This window comes from Acartia tonsa, chromosome 11 (genome assembly GCF_053477335.1).
Source record: "Acartia tonsa isolate MP-2025a chromosome 11, ASM5347733v1, whole genome shotgun sequence".
Taxonomy (NCBI): Eukaryota; Metazoa; Arthropoda; class Copepoda; order Calanoida; family Acartiidae; genus Acartia; species Acartia tonsa.
In genome coordinates this window covers 3,969,739-3,991,045 of record NC_137270.1, presented here as the reverse complement: position 1 = coordinate 3,991,045, position 21,307 = coordinate 3,969,739, and the positions used below count along the sequence as shown (strand labels likewise).

Here is a 21,307-nt window from a genome sequence, read left to right as displayed (position 1 = left end):
CGTTTGGACACTCTACTTAATGAACCAACCAAACAGAATGTAATAATAGTCCCCAAAGTTTTAAAGCTAATGTATGAGATAACGTTACCTATTATAAAACTTTGGGGACAGCGGTTTGTTTCGCCCTTAGCTTCGTGGAGAATCTTTCCAGAAAATAGGTCATACTGAACGAACATACAGGCAGACAGATAAATAGATAACAATGAATAATTCAAACTATTACTCGATTTAATTACATAAAAAAGTTAAACATCGGAGGGCTAAAGTTTTTTTGTTGCTATTTTGTATCATGCTAAACACTGAACCGATTGAGTTCTTCATAATACGAATAGTTTATAGAGGTCGTTGGTCAGGGGCGTCCAAGCTTTTTATTTTGAGGGGGGGGTAAAATTTTTTTAAGGGGGGGGGGTAATTCGGTTTGGGGGGGGGGGTAATCGCCCCATTACCCCCCCCCCCTTGGACGCCTATGTCGTTGGTCTTTATAGGCTATTTCTTTTTTCCTGCCCCCTTGTCTACCTCATTCTAATTCAGAGCCTCTAGATGCTAGGGGCGTAGCCGCTAGTGTCAACGGAGAGCAATGTATTTTGTTCATTGTTTAACAAGGTTTCTTGCAAAATAAGGGGGGGGGGGGGTTTGACACATTTGCGTAAATAGTGAGTATAGGCTTTATCTTTAGACTGAGAGGATAGGTTATTAGGGATAAAATCATTCTTATATGATGGATTTTCCCAAGTTTTAAGATTTTTTGGATAGGCCTCCAAGTTCAGGAGCTGCAGGCCTCCAGGTCCTCTCTGTACAGGTAAAAATAAAAATAATTTTTTTTTTGAAGAGTTAGAAGTCAACCTTTGAAACAAAATATGCATATTTTTTAATGTTATTCACATATTTGAAGAAAAAATGTATATTTTGTTTCATAAGTTGACTTCTAACTCTTCAAAAAAAATTTTTTTTAGTTTTTACCTGTACAGAGAGGACCTGGAGGCCTGCAGCTCCTGAACTTGGAGGCCTATCCAAAAAATCTTTAAACTTGGGAAAATCCATCATATAAGAATGATTTTATCCCTACTAACCTATCCTCTCAGTCCAAAGATAAAGCCTATACTCACTGTTTACGCAAATGTGTCAAAACTTCACCCCCCCCCCTCTTATTGGATGAAATATGAATTTAGTTTTGTTGAATTTGAACATAATTGTCCTTGTTTTTTTTGTACATTTCTAAAAAAAGCTAAAATCATAATAAATATTTTTTTTCAGAGTTCGAGGATTTTTCCATGGAAATGGATTTAACAGGTTAAAAACTTTTACATTTTGCCTCAGGGAGATATGGATGGGTAAATGGTCGATAAATTAACATTAGTATTTTTCTACTAATGTGAACTGGTAAGTATTTGGGGATTTTTAATGGTGTTGTAGCCATGATTCTCTGAAGTTAGGACTCAGATGCACACGGAGACTGGAAGTGAGAATCCTTTGGCCAATCTTAGATTGGTAAGCTTCACGCACAGCTGACTATATTCTATGTTACATTACAAGCTGACCCTTCAATTCTCCTGGAAGCTACTCAAGTATTACATCACCCTGGCCTAGAGTGTTGGCAGGTGTTCCATATTAAGCCACCTTAATTAATGGCACTCTCATACGAGAATCATGGATGAGGGAAAGCGCGGTTAGAGCTGCTTGATTTGTAGAATCCTAACTTCCTACAAATCTCCCCCCTTACAACCCTAGGGCATCTTAGGGAAGGTTGCGTGATCATAATCTGACAAATTGCGACAGCATTTGTCAACCAAGTGCAACGTCTATGTGGGGACTTGAACTCGGTTTCTCCCAACCACAGCGTAGTGCGCTTACCACTACTCTATGGGAAACCCTTGGGGATTTTTAATAAAGATTAATCTCAATCTCAAAGCCATGGTTTCCTTCCTACATGCCTGCATTTATTGTCTAATAGTTTTAGATGCAAAGCTACTCTATAATTATATGCCTATTAGTATAACTATAGAATCTAGAATTATATATTATTACGAGTGCAAAATTGTCTGTAATACGATGCTATACATGATTTTTCAGTAAAGCTGAGAAACGGTTTCAATCCAGCGGTTATTAATCTGTTTTAAAAAACATATTGGAAATTACAGAGATTGTATAATGGATGATACAATAAATCTTTCCCTATATCTTAATTGAATATTATTATCCTTTTTTTTTGATATTTTAAACTAATCTTAGATATCTTTAAAATGCATTGATTACAATAGATTTAAATATTAATTTTAAAATTCATAAGTTTGTTTTAAAACCTATTATTAGACGTATTCATACATGTATTTTTAACAAAAAAAATGACAAATAAAATTCATTTTTTTATAAAATAGAAAATTTACTTTTTCGAAATAGTTTTTTCCTATTCAAACAAATATTGGATGTGTTAAACTTTATGTTTACCTGAGGTGGATTCTTTAAGAACTGTTTGGCTCACTGGATGACTAAAATCAGTGAGGCTCGCTAAAAATTGTTGTGAAAAATCCTCTAAAATCGCATAAAAAATCTACAAAAATTATAAATAAAATCATAAAAGGTATATTAACATAAGATTTTGTTTAATTTCTGTAGATTTTTGAGATTTTGGAGGATTTTTCACAAAAATGTTTAGTGAGCCAGTGAGCCAAAAAGATTTTTAAGAATCGACCTCTGTTTAGTTCTGGAATGATGTTGGGAGGTGGGTGTGGGGATCAGCTGGCAAAATGGATTGTTAATGGCCGTCCTGACTTGGATATGTATGGGTGAGTAAAGTTTCCTGAGCTGGATCTTTAAATCATTTTAGTGGTGGGCCTGGTCGGGGTGAGCCGAATTTCAGTCAATCACAGTGCGGCATTTCATAAAATGCTGTGCTCTCATTGGTGGAAAGTTGGCTTACCACTAATATGATTTAAAGATCCAGCTCTGTTTGTGATTAAAGTTAAGCTTTTCTTCAATAAGTGTCTGTAATTCCGTCCTTCCGTACGTCCTCTCCGCTAATTTAGACATGTTAGATTTGTCTTATTGATTTTAAACTTAAGATTATGATTTCTTTAACTATTTTTGGAACAATGATGCTTAGAAAAACAAGATACAATATTTTCCTCCTTTCAATAAGAAATTGTAAGGAGGAAATGTAATTTTCTTGGCTCTTATTCAAGATAGATTGCTGACATTTTTATGAAGATTTCTATGCTGATTGATAAGCATCCTGTATATAACTTACTTGGTCAGTCCGTATGTCTGTCATGCTACAAAAGCAGGGTTCGGAAGCCGCGCATCAGCCGCGCATAAGCCTCAGTTTTAAACCTGCTTGTGAGCAAAAAAAGAAATTTTTGGAACAAGGATTGTCTACTAAAGAGACAGTTTTATACATCCAGCTAAATTTTATAGTGATAAAATGACGAAATCACTGAGGCTTACACGCGGCTTACGCGCGGCTTCCGATCCCTGTAAAAAAGACCTGAATACATATTCTCAGCAAAAAAGGTTTCGTGACAATGAATATCTGCTCTATAACTCATCTTATCTCTTCATAATAAAGGTTTCGTGTTTATTTATATTTTTGTCTGACTATCTATCCCTATACTTTATCTATCTTTCGTAGGTATGACATAAGACGTTTCTGTCCTGAAGTATCTGCCAACACAAGTTGGGTAAATGAGAGGTCCCACGAGTCCTATGCTAAAAACTACTCCATAGTCTTCCCTCATGATGAACCACTGGCAGCTAGAAATCAAAAGAAGGATCCCTTGCATAAGGTCAGTTATTCAAGTGGTACAAGTGTTATTTACAGTCCAATGTCCCCTCCCCCCCTAAATAAACAGTTAGATAATTAGATCAATTGAAATAGTTCAATTTATTAGACTTACAGAATGTATTAAAAGAAGCTTTTTAAAGTGCCTGTATAAAATGATGTCATACTGGCCTACCATTGGTCAATTAAATGTATACTGCCCTGCAATAGACAATTTAGTCTGTTTATTGGCCTATCATAGGTCATTGTATAACGTTTTTTTTATAGAAATAGACAAGCAAACAGACAGATAAGATAACTGATTAACAAACAAGGTGGAAAGATAGACATAAATTAACAGACAAACAGATAGACATACATGCATACAAATAAGCAAAAAGACAGACCGATATAAATTTCCAGTCAGAAAAAATGGTAGATTTTTGAAGCAGCAGTAGTTACTCATTTTTTTAATGTTATGGTTAAGATAGATATATAACTGTTTAAGTGGCATATTTCAGTTTTAAAAAAAATAATTTAAATAACAAGTAAAATATTTCTACTTTTGATTATATTTATGCTTGTTATATTTTCAGGAATTAGAAGATGCTGGCTGTGTCTATCAAGAAAGATTGGGTTGGGAAAGACCTGGATGGTTTACAAAGTAAGTTTTTAAGGATTGCACTTTCGTTTAGTTTTAAGAATTAGGATTTTTTTATTATGGAATCAGCATGTGTGATAAAATAAGTTAAAATACTTTAATATCTTGCTTGACATAAAAACTATATTCAATAAGGGATCTTATATGGGATAAGATAATGATGAATAAAGTAATGTAAATCCACAATGATGATACACAAAATTAGCCCTTCATAAGATTACTATGTTTAGCACTATAATACTTAATTATCCACGATTTCCTAATAGTAGTTTAATACCCACCTTTTTTTACATGGTAGTTCAATACCCGATCCGCGATAGTTTCCTATTTCTAATTTTAAAAGCAATATATCATGCCCACTATATATATATCACATTAAGGTATGTTAGAATTGTCCTTTTAAGTTTAAATTTTTAGTTACGGACCAGTGCAAGTGAAGCCCTATGACTGGTACGGAGCCTACGGGAACCTAACCTGTATTACTATGTTTAGTTTCGGACCAGTACAAGTGAAGCCCTATGACTGGTACGGAGCCTACGGGAACCTAACCTGTATTACTATGTTTAGTTTCGGACCAGTACAAGTGAAGCCCTATGACTGGTATGGAGCCTACGGGAACCTAACCTGTATTACTATGTTTAGTTACGGACCAGTGCAAGTGAAGCCCTGTGACTGGTACGGAGCCTACGGGTACCTAACCTGTATTACTATGTTTAGTTACGGACCAGTGCAAGTGAAGCCCTATGACTGGTACGGAGCCTACGGGAACCTAACCTGTATTACTATGTTTAGTTACGGACCAGTGCAAGTGAAGCCCTATGACTGGTACGGAGCCTACGGGAACCTAACCCACTCGGAATACGGATACAAGGAGCGTCTCAACCTGGATTATACTTTTGATCATCCTGAAATCCATGAAAATGTAAGTTTTTTTTAAATTTGTATTAAGCGAAGCTATTTTTTTAAAGTGCCTTTAAGGTATGTACAAAGAAAAAAAACACTCAACCCTATCTTTTTTTCTTAATTTATCAATTAACTAGAAGCCTCTAGGGGCACTTAAGATGAAAGTAAGAAAAGTCAACTCCACTCCCTTTATTAATTTGTCAAGAAAATATTTTTTTATTTTTTTATTTTCGGGGGGGGGGGGTCATTTTTATTTTGAAGGTGGAGTTACCAGAAATAATTAAAAACCATCTCTCAAATTGAATGGAACTTCATTGTAAAGGAGAACCATATCGGTTCAACGGTTAGCGAGATCCTTCATTTTATCAATAAAGGCGTTACACTTTATATGAAAGGATTTAATGCCAAACAGACACTTTGTTAAAAAGCATATTTATAAAACTTTGTTTTCGAGTCTACAAACGTTAACCTCTGTTGATGAAATGACAGACGCGCGGATGGAGTAATATTAAAGAGAAGCCTCGCTTACAACAAAATGTAATGTACACGTACTATAATTTGTTATGAGCCAGCTCGACACCTACATGATATAATACTCACAAAGAATGACAGAAAATTATGAATAATATGAATGGATATAGAATATACGTGGATATTATGACAGGAGAAAAATTGTCGTCAATTTAGGTTGCTGTTTCCCCTTTATTTATTGGTCAGTTTATTCAACCATTCAGAGGGGATGAATGGGGTAAAGGGGTTGGAAGGGGGGACAATAGTCATTTTAGCCACATGCGTGTTTCACTTTAATACAGTAGGTACATGAAAATCTTGTAATAATTTTTCTCGTATTCATTCGAATCCGGTGGATAGGAACCGGTTCTCATCCATACGAAAAAACTATGTCTAGCATCGTATTATATCCAGCTTTCTACGAATATAAAAATGTACAATCATAAGATTAAAACCAGTTTTTTTAGCCGGTGCCTTCGGCACCACGGGGCTAAAAAAACTAGTTTTAATCTCATAATTGTACATTCTATATCCGCGGAAAGCCGTTTATAATACGATGCGAGAAATAACTATTCCATTTTAATAATAGGGCTAGGACAAGCATATCCATGAAAAGCGCAGCAATGACAAGTTAAAGCATTACGATTTTTCATGAAGGAAAAGAGGGAGGGGACTATAGACTGTAAATCTATATGGTCCTCATTATTTTATAAACACGGCCTCTCATTTTTTATTTTGTTCTTCTAATGAAACGTGATTGGGTTAAACAAACTAGCAGTGTCTAATAAAGGCTATTTTTAGAAACAGTACAATACAATGGTTATATAAGCAAATAAGACGAAAACATCTAATTTATCATAATAACAACAAAAATGACAACCTTTTGACAAAGAAAAAATATTTATTACGAAACTAAACGCTTATGTATGTAGTAAAATTATCAAAACTGAAAAAATCGTAGCAATAATTTGATGTAATCTGTTGATATTTGACTTACTAATGTTTTAAGACTTGATCTTAGAGACGCTTCGCTTCAAATAAAGTATCTAATTGTTAATGTTCAAGGGATAACAATTTCAAATTGATCAAAATCATCATAAAAAGACAACATCATGTAAAAAATCAAAGAAAAAAATAAGTTCCACATTAGCAACCTTAATTGACAAGAAATTTTCCTCTGTAAATTATCCACGTATTTATATTCATTTTCTCCAGATTCGCGTGGAATGCCTAAGCACCAGAACCGCCGCTGCTCTCTTTAACATGTCATATTTTGGCAAGTTCTACCTGACCGGCCCGGATGCACGCAAAGCTGTTGACTGGGTCTTTACCAACAGGTACATTTAATGACAAGTACAACGCAACCTTTGTTTTAAAGTTGTAACTATATATTGAAATTCTATTACACCATGGTTTTTATTTTAAAATTTCTATTTGTATATTATGTCAGTTCTGACCACTTTTTATGAATGTCACGTAGCAACTCTATAATTGATATAAAAAGTCCGTACGTCCATTTAAAACATGCTGCATTTTTAATTTTTTGCAACAAGATTACTTGAATACCTTGGGAGTAATAAGCGTTTAAATGGACCAACCAGCTGGAGCCACTATCTATACCTTTATATTATATTTAGAATGGACCAACCAGCTGGAGCCACTATCTATACCTGTATATAATATTTAGAATAGACCAACCAGCTGGAGCCACTATCTATACCTGTATATTATATTTAGAATGGATTAACCAGCTGGAGCCACTATCTATACCTGTATATTATATTTAGAATGGACCAACCAGCTGGAGCCACTATCTATACCTGTATATTATATTTAGAATGGACCAACCAGCTGAAGCCACTATCTATACCTGTGTATTATATTTAGAATGGACCAACCAGCTGGAGCCACTATCTATACCTGTATATTATATTTAGAATGGACCAACCATCTGGAGCCACTATCTATACCTGTAAATTATATCTAGAATGGACCAACCAGCTGGAGCCACTATATCTATACCTGTATATTATATTTAGAATGGACCAACTAGCTGGAGCCACTATATCTATACCTGTATATTATATTTAGAATGGACCAACCAGCTGGAGCCACTATCTATACCTGTATGCTAAACAAAACTGCTGGTATCGAGGCTGACCTGACTGTCAGTGTTATTGAATCTGGTATGGGCACTTCTGCAGATCCTATGTTTGAGGTAAGTAATATTTTGTGTGCAGGGATCGGGATAAGACTATGGAAGATAAATTGATACAGATCTATAATGTTTATAGACAAATTACCCCTTGTGTAAATCAAACTTATTTGTTGAAAAATTTGAACACTATTAATTTGGAACCTATAAATCACAGTTCAATGAAAGTCAAAGTTTTTTTTAAGCTAACTAATAAGATAACCTGGTCATAAAACTTTTGGTACAGTTCAAAGTCCACTTCTTCTGTGCAATTTTTTTTTATATGAGTCATTGTAGTTAATCAAATGAAAGGTTCTTAACTAGTTTGCAGGTTTTAGCCCACTAACAGCATCTTTAAGATTTGAAGTTTTATATCCCCTCCCATATTTTAGGGTTTCATTATTTTCAAATATAAAATAAAATTATTTTGTTTATATTCTTATACAAGAACGTTTTTATTCAGGGAGATGGTTACTACATAGCTGCTGCTGGTGGCGCTGCCTTCCATAATCTTGCACATATACAAACAGCTGTACAGGTACTGCAAAAGTTTCATCTTGGCCTCCACAAAAATAGTTATTAACCTTACCTTAATCTATTTTAATCTACACTTTTTGTCCAGAAGTTAGTGAGACCGTAAGTTAAAGACAAAGAGACAGAGAGACATCCTGTAACTTTTATTTAATTAAAACAATTTTTTTAGGATGCCGGATTCAATGTGAAGCTGGAAGATATGTCAAGAGATATGGGTATGTTATCCATCCAAGGACCAAAATCCAAGGAAATTCTATCCAGGTAACGATCTTCATAATAGCTGCGAAGTTACTTTATAACTTTGTGAAGTCCGTACGTCCATTCGTTCTAGTTCTCTATAATTTTACACCTTTTGATGTGTCGGCACCCCTTGAAATAGCCAAGGGGGTGTCAAGTTAAAAATGTCACTACACCCCCATGAAAGTTAGAAACCCTGTGGACGCCAATGGCTATAATGACGTAATCATGACTTATTGAGTAGCTTTAATATAAATGATAAAATAAGAACGACGTGTTAAGTATTTTTGTTATTTCTACAATATTAATAAAAAAGTAATGTTTTTTTTTGATGATATTTTGATATTAAGTAGGTGTTATTTTCTTGAGTGAATTTTTAAGAAAAATTAGAAATACAAAACCAGTGGCGTTCGGTAGAGGGATGTAGGTGGGTATCAACCAGGGATCTAAAGTGATAAGACATTGGTCTATAAATTAATGTACACCCCCAATAATTGTACACAAAATTCCCTCTATTGTAGATAACAAATTATTGGTTGAAACAGTTGGACACTCAACTTGGTGAATTAACCTATCAAAATTCCTTGTTAAGCCAACGAATAAGAAAACGTTATTAAAAAAAAAACTTTGGGTACTAGTGTAATAAACAGTCCATTGTCCTCTTTCTCCCTGGTATCAAATTCAACACCCCCCACCCCCCGCCCTTTAAATTTTAAATTACTGTGCATGCCACTGTACAAAACATTCTCACTTTTAGATACGTAGCTACTCTGTGTGTTTGTTTCTTGTAGGTAGAATAATAACAAGGATGACAACATCCATAAAAGCGAAGCACTGAAACGGTAGGACAAACGGACATTAACACTTGTATAATGTCTAAACTGAATAATCAGAATATAAAAGTCTAAGAGTCGAAGCAAACTTGTAAGTAAATTTGTTGAAAAACTGCTTGATACAGGATAATGTTTTTGGACATACTTACGTTTTTAGGACTTGATAATAGAGTTGTTTCGCTTATAATATTGTTCTTTGTTGTCCCAGGAGTCAATATACCAAAAATCAAATCAAACGGATAATTAGATCACATAAAAATTTGTTTTAAAAAAAGTAGAAAATCAACATGTTTAAAATGGACATATACGGACATTCTGGAAATGATTATAGAGTTGCTACGCTTTCTAAATCGTACCTTACTACTACAGGAATCATCATGCAAAGTTTGAAATCGATAGGACAATTCTAACATGCTTAAATTAACGAATAAAAGCTATCTATCTCGGACGGACGGACGCACGGACCGACCCTAATTATAGAAAAGCTTCGCTTTTAAAAAAGAATAATAACAATAAATTTCTTTTAGGCTTACAGACGCTTCCCTGGACAACGAAAGTTTTCCCTTTTCCACGAATAAAATAATCCAAGTGGCTGGCCACACTGTTAGAGCGCTTAGAGTCAGGTAATTTGCTTAGAGTCGGGGATTTGTCAGAGATCTAAAGGGATAAGACAATGGCCGATATATTGATGGACATCCTCAATAATGATACACAAAACTACCCCTTCTTTAGATTACATTTAGCGGTTGTAAAGTTTGGACATTAAACTTGCATAAAAGTCCTAATGTTGTTAGTTGGTCTTAATCTTATACTTTTCAATTTATTATCCGCGGAGAGCTGTCTATAATACGATGCAATAAAAAATTATTATTTTATAGTTTTGTTGGAGAATTGGGCTGGGAGTTACACATTCCCTCTGAGAGCTGTGTCCCAGTTTATAGGTAAAAAAAAAATAACTCATGGCCATAAACCTGTTTCAAAAAATGATTTTGCTTCTTTAATATTTGGTTTAATAGAAGGTTTAATTAGTAGGTAATTTAATAGTTTAATTGGTAGGCCCAAAAAGATTTATCCAAAACATAATATTCATTTATCGTATTTACCGTTCCGGAATAGTCTCTTTCGTGGCAACGCCCCTTAAGGGGCGATTTGTCGTATTTTTAAAATGGCTTTTGATAGGTTATTTTAGGTTATATTTGGTTGGGTGATTGCCCCACAGGGTTAGGCAGTTAGCCCCGCAGGGTTAGAGCCCCCCGCAAGGGCTAGAAATAGGAGAAAAGCTATTGTGAAAAGAAACGCCCCTTCAGGAACCTTGCCACGAAAGGAACTATACTCATAATTTTTAATTTAAAAAAATTATATATACATAAACCCTTTAATCCTGAAACAAAAGTACAAGGATGTTTGTTTGTACTTGTGTGTATATTTGTGTCGTAACGAAGGATTCTGAAAGCAACTGTACCGAAATTTCTCATATGTCCACTGTCCAGGGAAGGTTTCTTAGGGGAGGGTACCACCACCATCCCAAGAGAAATCGCCCCTAGAACTTTGGGAACTAAAATGTAAATTAGTGGGTGGTTTAACCTCCCTCCCCTACTCCCTTTCTATGGAGGCCTTTATGAGCTTCGCCTTTGTTTTACTTAAAGTCATTAAGATTAAATTACTTTTCAAATTTTTTTAGAGCTTTAATGGCAGCTGGACGACCATTTGGACTTGTAAACGCGGGCTATAGAGCTATTGATTCACTTAGGTAAATATAATTTTCTTGTAAACGCGGGCTATATACTGATGAACATCCCCAATTATGATACAAACAACTATCCCTTCTATAGATTACAATTAATGGTTGACACTTTTGAACACTGAACTTAATGAAACAACCAATCAGAATTGAATTAAAGTCCCCGAAGTTGTGAGGCCAACGAATAAGAAAACGTTATACTTTGGGAACAGTCCAATTTCCCTTCTTGGTAAATTGGTAAATTTTTTAAAATGCTGAATCGTTTTCAGTATCGAGAAGGGGTACCCTCACTGGCATCAGGAGGTGCGGATGGACGATAACCCGCTGGAGGCGGGCCTACTATTCACCTGCAAACTCAAGACTGATACTGACTTCCTTGGCAGGGCGGCTCTTGAGGTCAGTTTGGCGTCAACAACTAGATAGATAGACTGGCTGATAGGGGTTTATTGAAAATTAGTAGTAATCGTATTCGGAGATAGTGGGCTGAAATTTGCTAAAGACCAACCCAAGACTTAAATTAAAAAGACTTAAGATACTTTAAACCACCCCGGGACCTGTGTAAAGCATCCAGAAAAAGGAGAACTCACTCAGTTAACTTTTTATCGAAATCTTATTTCACAGAAAAACGGATCAATAGGAAATGAGTATTAATAAAACAAAAAAATAGTCTGTAAAAATATCATTTTCTGTGATTTATTTACACTACCATTCATAATGTTTTGCTATATAGGAGAAGAGAAAGTTGGGAGCTAGAAAGAAGAAAGTTTGCTTCACAGTTGATGAGTAAGTTTTGTTTTACAAATTTTAAAGAACATAGCTACTCTATAAATTACATTGTCTCTGCGTCTATTAGTTCATTATTTTCTTCCTAATTTTGTATTTGTGCAAAACAGTTTATTGATATTTTTAAAGAGAATTGTTTAATTTTGTTTGCCTACACTTTTCAACCATTCAAAAATAGTTATTATCAAGAACTTTTTTAGTTATGATAATAAAAATTACCAAATTAGGCAAAATTCATGTAGAATATACTGTACTTCTGATGGCAAAAAAAATAAATATTTTCTTAAGATTGAATTAAGAAAAAAAACTTTTTTTATGCATCTAAAAGGACATTGAAAGAAAAATGACATTGACAGATATCATGCCAAAAAAGTTCTTTAATAAAACTTTCCCATTAATTCGCAATAGAGTACCCTAGGCCCTCTCCCCCCCCCCCCCTTCCTGTTTGAAGTCATAATATTTACATTTTTAATGATTCCTTTGAGATTAGATTTAGTAAGCAAGCCAGGGTTCGGAAGCCGCGCCTCAGCCGCGCATAAGCCTCAGTTTTAAATCTGCTTGTGAGCAGAAAAAGAAATTTTTGAAAGAAGAATTGTCTACTAAAGATACAGTTTTATACATCCAGCTAAATTTTATAGTGATAAAATGACGATTTCACTGAGGCTTACACGCGGCTTACGCGCGGCTTCCGATCCCTGAAGCAAGCTATATGGTATGGGGTCAAATGGATAAATAATTGATTCTACCAAAGCCTAAATTTAAATCCTTATATAAAAGTAACAAGATGTCTGTGTGTATGTAGGATCTAGCTGCTAAACCTAAATGGTTCTTTTTTAAATTGCAGGGAAACTTTTAATAGGTCCAGTAAAAGTCTTTAAATATTTTTAGGAAAGTTACCTCAACTATTAACTCCACTATTTTGGAGAGGGTGTCTCTACTCTCCCAAGACAAAAACATCCCTGAAATTTTTGAGAAATTTCTTTTTGAACAAATCAAAGGTCGCCTCTGACAACCCCCCCACCCCTGAGGCCTATATTGGAGTAGTCTTGTGAAATGATACAATAATAGTTATTTCTCGCATCGTATTATAAACGGCTTTCCGCGGATATAAAATGCACAATCATAAGATTAAAACCAGTTTTTCAGCCCCGAGGTGCCGAAGGGACCGGCTAAAAAAACTGGTTTTAATCTTATGATTGTACATTTTTATATTCGTAGAAAGCTGGATATAATACGATGCTAGACATATTTTTTTCGTATGGATGAGAACCGGTTCCTATCCACCGGATTCGAATGAATACGAGAAAAGTCCTTAACTATTTTAAGAAAAGTTACCTCAACTATTAACTCCACTATTTTGGAGAGGGTGTCTCTACTCTCCCAAGACAAAAAATCCCTAGAAAAGCATCCCTCTATGTTTGAGAAATTACTTTTTAAACAAATCAAAGGTCGACTCCTGACAACCCCCTCCCTTCCCCCCCCCCCCCTGAGGCCTATATTGGAGTAGTCTTGTGAAAGGATACAATAAAAAAATTATTGACAAAGATCATATACAATTTTTTTTCTTCAGCAATGTATGCCTACTTGGACTGGAGGCTATAATCAGAAATGGCGAATATGTCGGACACGTGCGTAGGGCTGATCATGCACATTATTTAGAACAGGTTAGTAATTAATAAACAAAGCAAAGCTATAAATTCAGAAGGAAAGACAAACGAACAATAAATTTTGTAAAGTGTCAGAAATAATTAATCAAATCATAAATGTGTAAGTCTAAGCATAATTGCAAAATTGCGTAAATACAAGATACTTTAATTTTTTAGAATTGCTTATAGAGGTACCTTGATTATTAAATTAAACTTGTTGTCCTAGGAATCATTATTACAAATATCAGATTTGTTCTTTTGTAAGGACTCGGCTTTAGCTAAACAGTGTGTTTTTTTTTACGAGAACTTTTTTGAAAGCAAATTTACCCCACTTATAGTTATCAGAATTTAATGATTAAAGGCTTATTTTCTTCGTTTTTTATAACCATTAATAGAACATTAAAAAAATATTTCAGTTTTTATTTAAAAGTACAGTAAAATAAAAAATCTAAACTTGGGTGTCAACATCTAAAAATGGTTTTAGTGCATTTTTCTTAAGCTCAAATCTTCTACCCTTTGCAAGAAAAAAATTGGATTTTCATTAGTCAACTTTGGGGGGCCAGTACTCCCTCCTTGGTTGAGATATGGCCATCAAACTGTGATATGTTCTAGTACATGTCCCCAAAAGTATCTGTATTAATTTTTAACTCTGTATATCAACTTTGAAGCGTTTTGCAGCTATTCTTGCAAAGGGTAGAAGATTCGAGCATGAGAAAAATACGCTAAAAGCATTTTTAGATGTTGACACCTAGGTTTTAAATTTTTGATTTTTCTGCACTTTTTTAATAAAAACTAAAATATTTTTTTGATGTTCTATAAATGGTTTTAAAAAAAAACAAAGAAAATAAGCCATTAATCATTAAATTCTGATAACTATAAGTGGGGTAAAATTGCTTTCAAAAAAGTTCTCATAAAAAAAAACACACTGTATATACAACACTATTCAAAATACAAAATCGGGACAGGGTCCTCACCCTGTGGACAGAAATACAAATAACATATCCCCCCCCCTCTATTATTTTACTTTAATTACTTTAGGAGGTAGCATACGGTTATGTGCATAATAATGGGGAGAAGGTGACACAAGACTGGCTCAAGAGTGGAGAGTATCAGATAGGTGAGTCACGCGCATTTTCCTAGTTTTTGAACCTTTAAAGTCTTATGGTAAGTAAAAATTGATGTCAGGGCAAAAATTGTCGTCAATTTAGGTTGCCACATGGAACTCTTTTATTTGTCATTTCGTTCATCCAGTAAGATGGGAGGGGATGAGGTAATCGTTATTGTAGCCAGTTACAAGTTTCGCTTTATTAGATAATCTAGTGGAAAATCCAAGTAATAATAAATCCGTGATATAAACTAAGTTTTAAAGAATTCGTGTGCGTTGCGCGTAAACAATTTTTAAAAAACATAAAAAAAGAATAAAAAATCTTCTTAGAATATATTAATCTATTCTTTTATTATTTTTCAATAATAATAATAGCTGTTTACAAAATTTGGTATCTTCAGTTAAACCTAGTTTGAACCAGCAAACCCCTACCTTGTTTGTGAATTTGGGAAACATATTTTTAGCCCCAATGGGGGAGGTTAGGGGTGCATTATCCATTGGGGTTACTACCTTTGGGTATAGTCGCTTTCGTGGCAACGCCTTGTTTTATTTTCACAGCAGCTTTTCTCCTATTTTTAGCCCCTGCGGGGGGGGGGGTGCAATAACCTAATCTAACATAACATAAACTATCAAAATCTACTGTGAAAATACGACGAAACGCCCTTTAAATGACTTTGCCAACAAACCCCAATTAAAAAACACTTTTGAGTTGCAGAAAAATGGGTGAAAATTATTTTATTTTTATTCTAATCTAAAACGACAAGCATACATAAATTGACTCACTCAATTTTGGAACTTTTAATCCTCGTTAATTCTAATATAATTCCTAAAAAGTTTAATAAATATTTCTAAAGAAAAATACTTTAAGTTAATAAGAATAGTTATTTCTCGCATCGTATTATAAACGGCTTTCCGCGGATATAGAATGTACAATTATGAGATTAAAACTAGTTTTAATCTTATGATTGTACATTTTTATATTCGTAGAAAGCTGGATATAATACGATGCTAGACATAGTTTTTTCGTATGGATGAGAACCGGTTCCTATCCACCTGATTCGAATGAATACGAGAAAATTTATTATGGATTTGTAAAGGAAAATTTTTCTAAATCTTGGTAATATAATACTTTAATATTATATTCTATTAAAATTTAATCAAAACAAGTATAATTTTTTTTCAAAAAGAATGATGTCTGTCTGTTCGTCTGTAAGATCTCCCAAGACCGAAGCCGTACGCCCCCCCCCCCTCCCAATAAAAATAAAAAGAGGGGAGAATCACCAGTAAGGACAAGGCTCTTTCAGGCTAGGGGCGAAGCTAAAAATTATATAGCAATCATTTATAACAAAACTTCACTAGCGGACAGACTGACGGACAAGCAAAGTGAGTTATAGAGAAGTTTTTAAACTAATTTGGTCTACAAAGTTGTCCTAAGCTTTAAAGGGCGAATATAGGTTCGATATGATATGAGCTTATATCAAAGGTGCCATTAAATACTTTTAGAATATCTATGCCAAATTTAAAAATTCAAAAAAATCCTTAAGTAGATTTTGAAATTTTCTGTTTCAATTGAACATATAAAAATCAGATGGCCTACAAAATCGCTTATTTAAGCCCTCTACAAGACTTTTTTTGACTAGTTTTCTTAAGTTTTATTGATTATTTCATTGGCATGCATTTTAAATGATAATTTAAATGTTTATTTTCTTTAATTATATACTATTTTATTCTAATTTTAAATAGCGTCAAAAATTTTGCTTTATAGTGCATCATAAAGATAAATATTAAGTTTTTAAATTTATTTTCTCTACTAAGATTTTAGATTGATTAATTATGAATACAATATATTTATATAAAAATATATAATATGTAAAATATATTTACCCTATGGAGCCCACAAACATGATGCAACTTTTAGCAAACAAAAATAATATTTTAATTTTGAAATATTTTTTTAAAATTAGTTTTCAGCCCTCCCTTTTTCAATGTACTTTTATAAAATTATGTTATGAAAATTTATTTGATCAAAAGTAAAAGTTGCAGCATCCTTTTTTTCCCATTCCTTTCGTCTTCATTATGACTATGATTGAACAAAAGCTTTATAATACAACCTTCCGACGCAGCCTTGTGTGATGCAGGGATGTTTGGATTTCTTAGGGAACCACACTAGCTACGCGAAATGGCGTAATTATATCGACGAATCAGTTCGGTTTTAGGCTAGAAACGGACTTATACAGTTAAATATGTCAATGTCTTTAAGTTATTTATAATCTATATAATTGCACGCTTGAAATAAGCTCATATCATATCAAACCTATATTCGCCCTTTATATAATCATCTGTACAGTGTACATGAAAGAAAATTATTATTTCAGTATGACTTCGAAACTGATTAATATCCGTTGGATTAGAACCAGTTCTCAGCCATCATGTATAGCAACCTATTACAGACAATTTTCCACTAATATACTGTCATAAAATTAATACAAGTTTTGTTAGCACAGGCCTCGGGCCCCTCGGGTCTAACAAATCTGGCTTTAATTTTATAATTTCTAATTTTAACTTCCACGGAAAGCTGTCTATAATAGTATGCGATAAAAAAACTAATATATTTTTTAGGGTTGGGCCGGATACTTTTTTGGCTGGATACAGGATATCCGGCTGATTTAAAATGCCGGATATCCGGTTATGAACGTTCGATATCTGGCAAATTACCGGATATCCGGCCGGATAACCAAATATTCGACGTTAAAAATCAGCCGGATATCCTGTAACCGGATAGTTTTAATATCCGGTATCCGGCCGAATATTGAAAATGGCCGGATATCCGGCCGGATAACCGGCAACACCGGATATCCGGCCCAACCCTAATATTTTTTTCTTTTTTCAGAGAGTAAAGGAAATTTCTACCCTGCCACACTTCATCTCAAGTCTCCATTCGATGCTCAAAACAAGAGAATTCAAGGTAATTACAGCATTGTATTATAGCATCGTTAGCATCGTGTTACCAGCTTTCCACTAGGGTTGGGCCGGATATTCGGTCTGGCCGGTTATCCGGCCGGATATCTGGTCATTTTCAATAACCGGCCGGATACCGGATATTAAAACTATCCGGTTACATGATATCCGGCTGATTTTTGACGCCGGATAACCGGTAAATTGCTGGATATCGAACGTTGGCCAGATATCCGGCCGAAACCGGATATACGGCATTGGAGATCAGCCGGTTATCCGGTTTCCGGTATCGGGCCAAAAAATTATCCGGCCCAACCCTGCTTTCCACGGATAGTAAAATAAAAAAAACATAAAATTAATTCCAATTTTATTATTATTTTAATTTTTATATTCTATGCTTTTTCAGTATGGCTCAGAACCGATTATAATCCAGCGGATAATAATCGGTTTTAATGCTCTTTTTGCAGTCAAATTACTATAAAACAAGTTGTTAACTATTTTTTATTTAGGCAACTACGAAGAGCCAAGACCTGAGTATATAACGAATATAGAGAAGGCGAGGCTGGCTGCTATATGAACGTTTTTTATGAGTAAAATAAAATCATCTATCCTCATTAAACAGCTGAAAAATCAAAAAGAAATTTCTTAGCTTTGTATATTTCAATATTACAAGAATTTAATTTGCCTATGATGATACTCTTAATAAGAGTATAATTATTTTTTTGTATTTTTTTTTGCTTTTTAAAAGTAAATATTTTTTGTAATCATATACTTGTCATTTATCTGTTTTTAAAAACTATAATATCCTATTTTTTGTGCTCTTTTATTGAGCGCTATATTTGAGTGTATAAGCAGCTATTATATAATTTGCTGGTCCGTCTATTTGTTTGTTCTATATCGTTAATAACGATTTAAGTATTACAAAAATATTTACAAATTGCCCTAAAACAAATGAGATCACATGATGATAATACTATTTTATTATTAGAATGTATATTACATGAAAGTAACTTATTAATGAAACTTTTTGAATATTACCATTATTGCTACGCTCGGTTGGATCTAAGTCCATCCTTGCTATTTTTCCTTCTTACCCTTCTCTTGTGTTAAGTTCTCTAATTAAACTCAACACAGACACAGGTCATTCACTCTGGATATATACCTTACAAGTCAATGACAGATTTTCAATTTTTTTTTGTTGGGGGGGAGGGGTATTACCCTTGGACGACCCTGATTTTTTACAAGGAAAACATAACAAAAAGTCAAATTTTAAAATGTCTGAGAGGTAATATGGCAATTTACAATTTTTTAAATAAAACTTACAAAGCTTGGTTTTACAAAAAAAATAACTTTGCTTCATGATCTCTTTAAACTTATTGAAAACATGTCATTGACTAATTCATGTAAAAAAAATTGGTTTAAGGTTTTAAAGCTCTTTAACCATTTCATTCGAGCTTTGGACTTTAATTTATTTATTTATTTCTAAAGCAATTTGTAGATAAACTTTTACAATTGCTTTCACATATTAATTTACCGGAGGGGGGGATTATAATGTCTCGTAATCTTGTATTTGAGGACACGAATAACAACTTTATCGACTACATGTGTTGTTTTAATTCCAATACATCTCTTTTGATAATTTGCAGATTTATGTACTTTGTGGTTGTTTTCACTCGTGCTTATACATCGAACACTAAACCTCCCCTCTCCACCCATTTTATTTTGAATTTTCCAGGGAAAAAAGTATGTTTATATCCTATTGGAAGGGAGGGGGGAAGTGGTACTAACCCTGCAAAAGCCCTATTTTAAGGGTAATACCCAGACGGATTATTGGTTAACATAAAGGCTACCGCTGAAGTGCCCTGAAAATAAGATTACGAGTTCTCCACAAAAAAATATTTTCATGAATATACAGGGTGTTTTTTTTTATTAAGACAAAAGTATTGCTTAATATAACCCACTTGCCATTGACAGAAATTAATAATCTATATCTTAATTTCTTCATTGGGTTGGGGAGTTTTGTATAAGAAAAAATACTTGGCAATTTCCAACAAATTATGCCTTAAAAACCGGTTTTTCAAAAGTACCTATTTTTGGAAGATTTTTGGATCATGACCAATTTAAAGGGTGTGCTAAAATGCGTATTTTTTTAAAATTCAAATTGCTCGGCTTGTGTTAATAGTAGAAAAATGTTATGCATGTCGTTAGAATCGTCATAAACTCTAGTTTTTGGGTGTTTAAGAAATATTCCTGTGCTACATATAGTTTTGGAGCTATGTGGTAAAATGTCCCAACTTACCTAAAAACTTTTCAACTTTTCTCCCATTTTTCAACGTAGCTTCTATACTACAAACAGCATAAATATAACACATATATTTCCAAAAACTAGAGTTTATGACAATTCTAACGATATGTGTAACATTTTTCTACTATTAACACAAGCCGCGCAATTTGATTTTTAAAAATGCACGCATTTTAGCACACCCTTTAAATTGGTCATAATCCAAAAATCTTCCAAAAATAGGTACTTTGGAAAAACAGGTTTTTAAGGCATAATTTGTTGGAAATTGCCAAGTATTTTTTTCTTATTCAAAACTCCCCAACTCAATGAAGAAATTAAGATATAGATTATTAATTTCTGTCAATGGCAAGTGGGTTATATTAAGCAATACTTTTGTCTTAATAAAAAAAAACACCCTGTATTAATTTTTTGTTGAAAATAATGTTTTTAAATAGTATCTATTTTTGTATAAAATCTGTAATTTGTAAATAGAATATATATTTTCAATGAGCTTAAAAACAATTGTTATACAATAAATAATTTTTATATCTTTTATAAAATGTTTTTTGGATATTTTTGTAGCGTTTTTATGTACAATTAGTTTAATTTACTATAGAAAAAAAACATTATTTTACAGTTAGGGAGTTGAATCCATTGTTTTAGAAGCAGAAATATAATCTATGATTATGGTTTGGACCCTCTAAAACTGTAATCTACCCTTCCACTTTCTCCTCTCTTGGTGAAGATATCTTCAACGCCGATACGATTTTTGAAATTTAAGATTCCACTTTTGCCTCTCTTGGTGAAGATATCTTCACCAAGAGAGGAGAAAGTGGAATCTTACATTTCAAAAATCGTATCGGCGTTGAAGATATCTTCACCAAGAGAAGGGAAAGTAGAATCTTACATTTCAAAAATCGTATCGGCGTTGAAGATATCTTCACCAAGAGAGGGGAAAGTGGAAGGGTAGATTACAGTTTTAGAGGGTCCAAACCATAATCATAGATTATATTTCTGCTTCTATAAAAATGGATTCAACTCCCTAACTGTTTTAGATGTACAGGGATAGGACAATAATAGTAAATGATAATATCACCCCTAGAGTTTACGTGTAAAATTCTGACATTGGTAACTGGAATATTCTAAAGGGTAAATATGGGTGCTGCCATA

General features: G+C 33.7%; 1 protein-coding gene across 1 annotated transcript in view; it reads left to right on the top strand.

The window, feature by feature from the left end:
* The window catches only part of Sardh (Sarcosine dehydrogenase), a 36,691-nt gene extending 17,917 nt beyond the window's left edge, over nucleotides 1-18,774 (top strand). The window contains exons 15-32 of the mRNA XM_080177162.1: nucleotides 1,255-1,290; nucleotides 2,700-2,783; nucleotides 3,626-3,779; nucleotides 4,351-4,418; nucleotides 5,208-5,337; nucleotides 7,044-7,165; nucleotides 7,920-8,046; nucleotides 8,486-8,560; nucleotides 8,726-8,817; nucleotides 10,154-10,249; nucleotides 10,505-10,567; nucleotides 11,308-11,376; nucleotides 11,637-11,763; nucleotides 12,098-12,150; nucleotides 13,721-13,814; nucleotides 14,835-14,913; nucleotides 17,792-17,866; nucleotides 18,366-18,774. Coding sequence (XP_080033288.1) covers nucleotides 1,255-1,290; nucleotides 2,700-2,783; nucleotides 3,626-3,779; nucleotides 4,351-4,418; nucleotides 5,208-5,337; nucleotides 7,044-7,165; nucleotides 7,920-8,046; nucleotides 8,486-8,560; nucleotides 8,726-8,817; nucleotides 10,154-10,249; nucleotides 10,505-10,567; nucleotides 11,308-11,376; nucleotides 11,637-11,763; nucleotides 12,098-12,150; nucleotides 13,721-13,814; nucleotides 14,835-14,913; nucleotides 17,792-17,866; nucleotides 18,366-18,433 — 1,612 coding nt within the window. The 3' untranslated portion in view covers nucleotides 18,434-18,774. The remainder of the gene's footprint in view (nucleotides 1-1,254; nucleotides 1,291-2,699; nucleotides 2,784-3,625; nucleotides 3,780-4,350; nucleotides 4,419-5,207; nucleotides 5,338-7,043; nucleotides 7,166-7,919; nucleotides 8,047-8,485; nucleotides 8,561-8,725; nucleotides 8,818-10,153; nucleotides 10,250-10,504; nucleotides 10,568-11,307; nucleotides 11,377-11,636; nucleotides 11,764-12,097; nucleotides 12,151-13,720; nucleotides 13,815-14,834; nucleotides 14,914-17,791; nucleotides 17,867-18,365) is intronic.
* The last annotated feature ends 2,533 nt before the right edge of the window (nucleotides 18,775-21,307 follow it).